This window comes from Rhinoraja longicauda, chromosome 10 (assembly GCF_053455715.1).
Source record: "Rhinoraja longicauda isolate Sanriku21f chromosome 10, sRhiLon1.1, whole genome shotgun sequence".
Classification (NCBI taxonomy): domain Eukaryota; kingdom Metazoa; phylum Chordata; class Chondrichthyes; order Rajiformes; family Arhynchobatidae; genus Rhinoraja; species Rhinoraja longicauda.
Genome location: NC_135962.1, coordinates 1629266 through 1640785, shown reverse-complemented (window position 1 = coordinate 1640785; position 11520 = coordinate 1629266). Strand labels below are relative to the sequence as shown.

The 11520-nt window shown below is 48.8% G+C and overlaps 1 protein-coding gene across 1 annotated transcript in view; it reads right to left on the bottom strand.

The window, feature by feature from the left end:
* Nucleotides 1–204: 204 nt before the first annotated feature.
* LOC144597716 (echinoderm microtubule-associated protein-like 1) overlaps nucleotides 205–11520 on the bottom strand; it is a 253761-nt gene continuing 242445 nt past the window's right edge. Inside the window, exons 21-24 of the mRNA XM_078407248.1 lie at nucleotides 10046–10133; nucleotides 7947–8042; nucleotides 3370–3500; nucleotides 205–1340 (exon numbers count right to left, since the gene is read on the bottom strand). Coding sequence (XP_078263374.1) covers nucleotides 1215–1340; nucleotides 3370–3500; nucleotides 7947–8042; nucleotides 10046–10133 — 441 coding nt within the window. The 3' untranslated portion in view covers nucleotides 205–1214. The remainder of the gene's footprint in view (nucleotides 1341–3369; nucleotides 3501–7946; nucleotides 8043–10045; nucleotides 10134–11520) is intronic.

The following is an 11520-nucleotide window of genomic DNA, read 5'->3' as shown; positions in this document are numbered from 1 at the left end:
TTACACTGTGATTGTAATCACGCACTATCTGCTGACTGGATAGCGTGCAACAAAAAAGCTTTTCACTGTACCTCGGTACACGTGGCAATAATAACAATAAACTAAGCTAAAAAATAAACTAAGGTGACCATGTCGGCCAAGATTTGCAAGACACCCAATAAACTCACAGACGGTAATTTATTAAAATGAAATTTATTCTTAATATTTGTTCATTTTTGTGTAGGTTAGAAAAGTGCAGACGTCTACTCACAATGATACCTTTCAGCCGTTATAATTTATTAATAATGAGTCACAGAACAAGCCATAGAAACTTTAGTGTTAAAACAATGTACCAATAAATTTAATTTAAAAAAAATTCCACATTTCAAATGTAAACGGTATGTTTCAACGTTAGGTGACAGTGTGGGCCGTCTCGCCAGTCCCTTTACCTGCTCTCCCACTTCTTTTCCTTGTGTGTAGGCAGTCTCGTTACAGACGGGGACATTTCCATGCACACAACCTACCTACAGCTGGGAGTGGAGCAGGTGAAGGGAGGGGATTGCCGCCCATTGGAAGGCAGGCGGCTTCTCTCCTTGAAGTTAGCCAGTGCTGCTGTAAATCAACATGTGTGGTTTCACTCGGGCCAAGAGGGGAGTAAATGCGCAAAGCAGCTTGCAGCAATGAGAGAGTCACACACTCAGCATCCCCACACTGTGGTAACAGATGGACAATCGGGTACAAACTCCAACCTGGGTTTCAGTCACCTTGGACAGTGTGTTTGCTAAAGGTTATCAATACAGGACATTTACTGCAGACAGCGCCGATCGATAGTGCATGGTTACAGCTTATTCTCACCATTTAGAAGGAAAGGTGGTCTTCACAGATATTGTGCTGGAGTCAACAATATAAACAACACTGCACTTTGGCATCGGTGTACCCTGAACTGTTACAACACGGAGACAGAGTGGAGACCAGGAGCGAGTCTGTTCTCGGGAGCTGTGACACACTCATTATCGCACCTTGCACTGGGAACCTTGCAGAGGATGGGGTTTCCTGAGGTTTAAATAAGATCTTTGACATTTTGGAGGGAAACGCCAAATTTCGCGGCCTGTCGAAGGGCCGGGCATTCCCTGGGGTTTGGTTTAGTCGCAGTTTGAACATCTGACCGAATATTATTCCACACAGGTCACTCTTGCTGTGGAGTCCCAAGCACCCTTGCTGAGGGGAGGTCAGGTTTACATCACCTTCCACTGCATCACACTCATGTCCTTCCCACCTGTGGACACCAGCTGCCTGTCGTTGTGCAGGAAGCTCACGCTGGTCACGTGGCTGCTGTGTCCAACATACATGTGGCCTGGAGCCTGCAAGGAAAACAACGTTAGAGTAGAGTCACAGAGTGATACAGTGTGGAAACATAGAGTCACAGAGTGATACAGTGTGGAAACAGGCCCTTCATAGAGTCACAGTGATACAGTGTGGAAACAGGCCCTTCATAGAGTCACAGTGATACAGTGTGGAAACAGGCCCTTCGGCCCAACTTGCCCACACCGACCAACAATGTCCTAGCTACCCTAGTCCCACTTGGTCCATAACCCTCCGAACCTGCCCTATCCATGTACCTGTCCAACTGTTTCTTAAATGATGGGATAGTCTCAGCCTCAACTACCTCTTCTGGCAGCTTGTTCCATACACCCACCACCCTTTGTGTGAAAAAGTTACCCCTCAGATTCCTATTAAATCTTTTCCCCTTCACCTTGAACCTGTGTCCTCTGGTCCTCGATTCCCCTACTCTGGGTAAAAGACTGTGCAGTTTTAAATGATCTCCCCTTTATTCTTAGAATGTGGCCCCTGGTTCTGGACTCCCCCAACATTGGGAACATTTTTCCTGCATCTAGCTTGTCCAGTCCTTTTATAATTGTGTATGTCTCTATAAGATCCCCTCTCATCCTTCTAAATTCCAGTGAATACAAGAATATCCCTCCATTCCCTGCATATCCACGTGCTTCCACCACCGCCCCCAGCAGTGTGTTCCAGGAACTCACCTGCCTGTGTAAAAAACCTGACGTGCACACCTCCACTACACACCTCCACTACACACTTCCCTTACACACCTCCAGTACACACCCTTACACACCTCCAGTACACACCTCCAGTACACACCTCCAGTACACACCCTTACACACCTCCAGTACACACCTCCATTACACACCTCCATTACACACCTCCACTACACACCTCCACTACACACCTCCAGTACACACCACCACTACACACCTCCAGTACACACCTCCATTACACACCTCCATTACACACCAGTACACTTCATTACACACCAGTCCACACCTCCACTACACACCTCCAGTACACACTTCCCTTACACACCCTTATACACCTCCAGTACACACCTCCAGTACACACCCTTACACACCTCCACTACACACCTCCAGTACACATCTCCATTACACACCTCCATTACACACCTCCAGTACACACCTCCAGTACACACCTCCATTACACACCTCCATTACACACCAGTACACAACTCCATTACACACCACTACACACCAGTCCACACCTCCACTACACACCTCCAGTACACACTTCCCTTACACACCTCCAGTACACACCTCCATTACACACCACTACACACCTCCATTACACACCTCCACTACACTTTGCCCATTCTGTAACTACTCTTCCTGCTTCTACCTCGATCTTTTTCTGGCCACTGACAACCTGCGTGAGTGTCACGGGCCAAGACTCAAACAACAGTGGCAAAGGGCGGCACGGTGGCGCAGCGGTAGAGTTGCCGCCTTACAGCGAATGCAGCGCCGGAGACCCAGGTTCTATCCCGACTACGGGTGCCGTCTGTACGGAGTTTGTACGCTCCCCCCATAACCTACGTGGGTTTTCGCCGAGATCTTTGGTTTCCTCCCACACTCCAAAGACGTGCAGGTTTGTAGGTTAATTGGTTTGGTATAAATGTAAATTGTCCCTAGTGGGTGTGGGATAGTGTTAGTGTGCGGGGATCGCTGGTCAGCGAGGACCCGATGGGCCGAAGGGCCTGTTTCCGCACTGTGTCTCTAAACAAAGGTTTTATCGAGGGTGGGGAAGGACTTAGACAATAGGAGCAGGAGGAGGCCATTCGGCCCCTCGAGCCAGCACCACCATTCAATGTGATCATGGCTGATCATCCACAATCAGTACCCCGTTCCTGCCTTTTCCCCATACCCCCTGACTCCGCTATCCTTAAGAGCTCTATCTAGCTCTCTCTTGAATGCATTCAGAGAATTGGCCTCCACTGCCTTCTGAGGCAGAGACGATGGAGTGTGTGTTAGTATCTAAACAAGGGACAAACCCGTCATTTGAATAGGGACAAACTTGTCATACCCTGGCCTGTGAACAGGGACAGGCAAACAGATGCACTTTGCCAAAGTCATCGCCTGTTGATAGAAGTTTCTTGTCGTTTGATCTGCACACGGCATTAATGTCTGTTCCGTCCGAGCCCTCTGGCCAAACTCCTGAAACACAACACATGCATTTACTCAGCGGAAGAAAATCACTGCAAGTTACACCATGCAAAGGTCCAACTTCATCTACGGTATTTTAGTTTATTATTCATACCTGTACTGAGGCACAATGAAAAGCTATCGTTTGTATGCTACCCAGTCAAAGAAAGGACTACGCACAATTACAACAAGTCGTCTACAGTGTACAGATAAAGGGTACAACAAGGGTACACTGGGCAGTCACGGTGGCGCAGCGGTAGAGTTGCTGCCTCACAGCGCCGGAGACCCGGGTTCCATCCCGACTACGGGTGCTGTCTGTACGGAGTTTGTACCTTCTCCCCGTGACCTGCGTAGGTTTACTTCGAGATCTTCTGCCTCCTCCCACACTCCAAACACGTGCAGGTTTGTAGGTTAATTGGCTTTGGTGAAATTGTAAATTGTCCCTAGTGTGTGTAGGATAGTGTTAATGTGCGGGGATCGCTGGTCGGCGCGGACCCAGTGGGCCGAAGGGCCTGTTTCCGTGCTGTATCTCTAAACAAGTTTATTATTCTTACCTATACTGAGGCACAGTGAAAAGCATTTTTGTTGCATGCTATCCAATCAAAGAAAATACTATACAAGATTGCAATCAAGTATTATATTACTACACTGTACAGATAAAGCGTAGAACATTTGGTGCAAGATATAACATTGAAGTCTGATAAAGTCTGATCAAAGATAGTTCAAAGGTCTCCAATGAGGAAGATGGGAGGTCAGGACCACTTTCTAGTTGGTGAGAGGATGGTTCAGTTGCCTGATAACAGCTGGGAAGAAAGACTGGTCCATGATTGTGCTGCTGGCCTTGCTGAGGCAGCGTGAAGTGTAGCTGGAGTGAATGGAAGGGAGGTTGGTTAGTGTGATGGTCTGGGCTGTGTCCACGACTATTGATGAGTGATACTGTGAGCTGGAAAGACACATGTATCGGTGGGTTGGGTTCCAAATGGTGGATTTTCTTGCTCCATACACAGTCTGGTGAGGACCCTATCACGGTGGCGCAGCGGTAGAGTTGCTGCCTTACAGCGAATGCAGCGCCGGAGACCCGGGTTCCATTCCAACTACGGGTGCTGTCTGTACGGAGTTTGTACGTTCTCCCCGTGACCTGCGTGGGTTTTCTCCGAGATCTTCGGTTTCCTCCCACACTCCAAAGACGTGCAGATTTGTAGGTTAATTGGCTTGGTAAATGTAAAAATGGTCCCTAGTGGGTGTAGGATAGTGTTAATGTGCGGGGATCGCTGGGCGGCGCGGACCCGGTGGGCCGAAGGGCCTGTTTCCGCGCTGTATCTCTAAACCGCATCTCAGATGGTGCATGGTTCCCCGACCTTCACACCACACCTCAGAGACTGGCACCAGGGCACAACCAACCCTCACCCGCTGAGTTACTCCAGCACTTTGTGTTTATCTGCTATAAACCAGCATCTGCAGTACTTTGTTTCCACAGCCAAACCTGTGCTGTGATCTGCACCAGCCATGTTGGGTTTATGGTGGTCATTTTAAATGGAGTGAGTAACTACGTGATAAAAGGTACAGTTGGTGAAAGGCAATGATATTCCAGAGAAGGACTAGAAAGAAATTCAGAATCAAAGCAGTGAAGCGCTAACCAATAAAACATTCATAAGACAAAATGCAGCTTAAAAAAAAAACTGGATAAAGCCAAGATTTTATTTTTAGGTACTTTAGTCAGACGGTGGTGAATCTGTGGAATTCTTTGCCACAGAGTGCTGTGGAGGCCAAGTCAACGGATATTTTTAAGGCAGAGATAGATAGATTCTTGATTAGTACGGCTGTTAGGGGTTATGGGGAGAAGGCAGGAGAATGGGGTTAGGAGGGAGAGATAGATCAGCCATGATTGAATGGTGAAGTAGACGTGATGGGCCAAATGGCCTAATTCTGCTCCTATCACTTATGAACTTTTATAAATTCAAAAGCAGAGTTGATTTTAAAGATCACAGTTTAATTAACCGGGTCAGGCAGCATCCCCGCAGAACTCAGACAGGTGACGTTTATGGTCAGGACCCTTCTTCAAACTGAAACGTCACCTATCCACATTCTCCAGAGATGCTGCCTGACCCGCTGAGTTACTCCAGCACTCTGTGAAACGTCATCTATTCACAACTCTCTGGGCTAAAATGTTTTTTCTCATCTCAGTTTTAAATGGCCTCCCCTTTATTCTTAGACTGTGTCCCCTGGCTCTGGACTCCCCCAACATTGGGAACATTTTTTCCTGCATCTAGCTTGTCCAGTCCTTTCATAATCTGATACGTTTCTATTAGATCCCCTCTCATCCTTCTAAACTCCAGTGAGTACAAGCCCAGTCCTTTCAATCTTTCCTCATATCTCAGTCCCGCCATCCCGGGGATTAACCTGGTGAACCACTGCCTCAATAGCAAGGATGTCCTTCCTCAAATTAGGAGACCAAAACTGCACACAGTACTCCAGATGTGGTCTCACCAGGGCCCTGGACAACTGCAGAAAGACCTCTTTACTCCTGCACTGAAATTAGAAAATGTAAATATAGTACACTGTAAACAATATAATAAACGAGAAAATAAAAGTTCAGTGTGTGTATATATACACATCCTCACACATACACACATATACACTGATGACCCAAAACATTATGTCCGCTGACAGGCAAAGTGAATAACATTGATTATCTTGTTACAATGCCACCTGTCAAGGGATGGGATATATTAGGCAGTAAATGAACAGTCAGTTCTTGAAGTTGATGTGTTGGATGCAGGAGAAATGGGCAGGAGTAAAGACCTGAGCGACTTTGACAAGGGCCAAATTGTTATGGCCAGACGACTGGGTCAGAGCATCTCTGAAACGGCAAGGCTTGTGGGGTGCTCCCGGTCAGCAGTGGTGAGTACCTACCGACAGTGGTCCGAGGAGGGACAAACCACAAACCGGCGACAGACAGGGTGTTGGGCGCCCAAGGCTCATCTATGCGCGAGGGCAACGAAGGCTATCCCGTCTGGTCCGAACTGACAGAAGGTCGACTGGCACAATTTTAATGGTGGTCACGGGAGGAATGTGTCACAATACACAGTGCATCGCACCCTGCTGCGTATGGGGCTGCACACGGAGGACCAACAGCATATTAGGCAGGTGGGCATAATGTTTTGGCTCATCAGGTCATAATGTTTTGGCTGATCGGTGTATATGTATGTACAGGTTGTCTAAACGTGGCGATGAAGTTGGGCAGGGTGGTGAAGAAGGCTTTGCCATGCTTGCACTCATTGGGATGGGGACTGAGTATAAAAGTAGGCACCACGTGGTACAGCTGTACAAGCTGTTGGTCAGACCACACACGGACCACTTTGTGTAATTCTGGTCACACACACACACACACACACACACACACACACACACACACACACGTGGGAGGGAAGTCATTGAGATGGAAACAGTGCAGACGAGATTGACCAGGATGTCCCCTGGGCGTGCGGGCTTGAGTTACAGGGAGAGGTTGGACAGGCTGGGACTATCTTGTTTGGGGCCTAGCAGGCTGCAGGGTGACCTTACTGAGGTGCACAAGGTCACGAGGGGCACGGATAACATGAGCACTCAATTCCACAGCAGCCGGGACGTGGGTTGAATAGGAGTTTTTCCATGATTTTGTCCTGTTTTGTCCAGATTACTAATCTGGTAATGAACTACTGCACCACCACCATTACACACCCTGACCCCACCATTACACACCCTGACCCCACCATTACACACCCTGACCCCACCATTACACACCCTGACCCCACCATTACACACCCTGACCCCACCATTACACACCCTGACCCCACCATTACACACCCTGACCCCACCATTACACACCCTGACCCCACCATTACACACCCTGACCCCACCATTACACACCCTGACCCCACCATTACACACCCTGACCCCACCATTACACACCCTGACCCCACCATTACACACCCCACCATTACACACCCTGACCCCACCATTACACACCCCACCATTACACACCCTGACCCCACCATTACACACCCCACCATTACACACCCTGACCCCACCATTACACACCCCACCATTACACACCCTGATCCTACCATTACACACCCCACCATTACACATCCCACCATTACACCCCCACCATTACAACCCACCATTACACACCCTGCCCCCTCCATTACACCCCCACCATTACACCCCACCATTACATCCCACCGTTACACACCCTCCCCCCACCATTACACCCCACACCCCACCATTACATCCCACCATTACACACCCTTCCCCCTCCATTACACCCCACACCCCACCATTACACCCCCCTCCATTACACCCCACATCCCACCATTACACACCCCACCATTACACCCCCCACCATTACACACCCCAGCACGGGGGCGTGTACCCCCTTTGCTCTGGGATGGGGGAGGGGGGATGCGGGTCACGTACCAAACACATGGAAGCCCAGAGTGCAGGTGTAGGAGGCCCACTGCACATCTCTGACATTCTCCACGCTCACCACTTGCTTGCAGGCTGAAGGTGTCCCTGAGGGGAGGAGAGAGAGAGAGAGAGAGGGGCAGGGAATCAGCACTCAGCAGAAGATGGACCTCACCACGGCATCTCCACGCCACAGACATCTTGTCATCATCTTTATCCACGAGGAATACATCGGGTAGATGCACAGAGTATTTTACTCAGAGTAGGGCAATCAAGAACCAGAGGACAGAGGTTTAAGGTGAAACATAGAAAATAGCAGGAGGAGGCCATTCGGTCCTTCGAGCCAGCACCGCCATTCATTGTGATCATGGCTGATCATCCACAATCAGTAACCCGTGCCTCCCTTCTCCCCATATCCCTTGATTCCACTAGCCCCGAGATTTTTTCTCATCTCAGTTTTAAATGGCCTCCCCTTTATTCTTAGACTGTGGCCCCTGGTTCTGGACTCCCCCAACATCGGGAACATTTTTCCTGCATCTTGCTTGTCCAGTTCTTCTATAATTTTATATGTTTCTATTAGATCCCCTCTCATCCTTCTAAACTCCAGTGAATACAAGTCTAGTCTTTCCAATCTTTCCTCATATGACAGTCCCGCCATCCCGGGGATTAACCTGGTGAACCTACGCTGCACTGCCTCAATAACAAGGACGTCCTTCCTCAAATTAGGAGACCAAGACTGCACACAATACTCCAGATGTTGGATCACCAGGGCCCTGTACAACTGCAGAAGGACCTCTTTGCTCCTATACTCAAATCCTCTCGTTATGAAGGCCAACGTGCCATTATCATTCTTCACTGCCTGCTGTACCTGCACGCTTACTTTCAGTGACTGGTGTACAAGGACACCCAGGTCTCGTTTTACTTCCCCCTTTCCTAATCTGAGAGGGGGATGATTTAATAGGAAGCTGAAGGGCAGCTTTTTCACACAGAGTGTGGTGGGTGTATGGAACAAGTTGCCAGGGCGCACGGTGGTGCAGCGGTAGAGTTGCTGCCTTACAGCGCCAGAGACCCGGGTTCCATCCTGACTACGGGTGTTGGCTGTACGGAGTTTGTACGTTCTCCCCGTGACCTGCGTGGGTTTTCTCCGAGAGCTTCGGTATCCTCCCACACTCCAAAGACGTACAGGTTTGTAGGTTAATTGGCTTTGGTCTAATTGTCCTGAGTGTGGAGGACTTTGTTAATGTGCGGGGATCGCTGGTCGGTGCGGACTCTGGGCCGAACGGCCTGTATCCGAGCTGTATCACTAAACTAAACTGAAGAGGTAGCTGAGGCAAGTTCTATAACAATATTTAAAAGACCATGGACAGGTACAAAGGCTGTACATGAATGACATCAAGCTGTCCACAATACATGGATTGTGGATACAGTGGATGATGGCCGATCTGCTTCTACGACCAGCACACAAAGACTTGCCACACTCCGACACCATCTTATGTCATAAGGTCATGAGTGACAGGAGCAGAATTAGGCCATTCGGCCCATCAAGCCTACTCTGCCATTCAATAATGGCTGATCTATCTCTCCCTCCTAACCCCATTCTCCTGCCTTCTCCCCATAACCCCTGACACCCGTACTAATCAAGAATCTATCTATCTCCGCCTTAAACATATCTACTGACTTGCCTCAACGGCCTTCAATGGAAAAGAATTCCACAGATTCACCACCCTCTGACTAAAGAAATTCCTCCTCATCTGCTTCCTCAAGGAATGTCTTTTAATTCTGAGGCTGTGCCCTCTGGTCCTAGACTCTCCCACTGGTGGAAACATCCTCTCCACATCCACTCTATCCAGGCCTTTCACTATTCGGTGTTTCAATGAGGTCCCCTCCTCATCCTTCTAACCTCCAGTGAGTACAGGCCCAGTGCCGACAATCGCTTTTCTCTCTGGATGTTTGTGTGTGTAATATTTGTGGATAGCATGCATTCCTGGTCGTTGTGATGTTTATAATATTTCAGGAACCAGCTGGAGCAGTCAGTATTGGTTATGTGATTTCTGAATGTACAGTTGTAAATTGAATGAAATTTTACTTTGTCTCACAAATGTAACACTCACAGTAGAGGATCTCATAGTCGCCAGAGTTGGAGATGAGATACTGAGAATCGAATGACCAGTCCAGGTGAGTGATGAAGCTGGAGTGGCCCTGGGGGGGGAACAGAGGACAGTTAGTAGTTTTAGTTGTGAGATACAACGCGGGAACAATCCCCTCGGCCCACCGAGCCCATGCCGACCAGCGATCACCCCGTACACTAGTCAAGTCAAGTCAAGTCAATTTTATTTGTATAGCACATTTAAAAACAACCCACGTTGACCAAAGTGCTGTACATCAGTTCAGGTACTAAGAAACGAACATACAATGGCACACAAACATAACAGCACATACATAAACAGTTCACAGCGCCCCCTCAGAGGGCCTCAAACGCTAGGGAGTAGAAATAGGTTTTGAGCCTGGACTTAAAGGAGTGGATGGAGGGGGCAGTTCTGATGGGGAGAGGGATGCTGTTCCACAGTCTAGGAGCTGCAACCGCGGTCACCCCTGAGCTTAAGCCTAGACCGCGGGATAGTGAGTAGCCCCAAGTCGGCCGACCTGAGGGACCTGGAGATGGACTTTGTATGCAAATAGGAGGAGCTTGAAGTTGATTCTGTACTGTACTGTACTGGGAGCCAGTGGAGAGAGGCCAGACTAGTTCTATCCTACGCACTAGGGACAATTTACAATCTTTAATTCACCTACAAACCCGCACGTCTTTGGAGTGTGGGAGGAAACCGGAGCACCCGGAGAGAACCCACACAGGTCACGGGGAGAACGTGCAAACTGCGTACAGACAGCACCCGTATTTCAGGATGGAAACCGGGTCTCCGGCGCTGTGAGGCAGCTACTTTACCACTGCTGGAGTACATTGTAAGACAGTTATATTTACATCTAACTGCCTCTGTGAAACAGATTCTACAATCACCTGCAAGGGAAGATTATGCATCGGTCCAAACAAATTGATACACCTTATCTTCAGAACAAAAGTTCCAGTCATTTATCACTGCCTTTTACGCTTTTCTCAGGGTCAGGCTGCGCAGAAATTTGGGGCGATTTTAATCTTTTAGCTGATGCCTGGTACATATTTCTGAAGGAACCCCAGTGTTGGAGTAACTCAGCGGGTCAGGCAGCATCTCTGGAGAACATGGATAGGTGACGTTTCACAGAGTGCTGGAGTAACTCAGCGGGTCAGGCAGCATCTCTGGAGAACATGGATAGGTGACGTTTCACAGAGTGCTGGAGTAACTCAGCGGGTCAGGCAGCATCTCTGGAGAACATGGATAGGTGACGTTTCACAGAGTGCTGGAGTAACTCAGCGGGTCAGGCAGCATCTCTGGAGAACATGGATAGGTGACGTTTCACAGAGTGCTGGAGTAACTCAGCGGGTCAGGCAGCATCTCTGGAGAACATGGATAGGTGACGTTTCACAGAGTGCTGGAGTAACTCAGCGGGGCAGGCAGCATCTCTGGAGAACATGGATAGGTGACGTTTCAGGTCG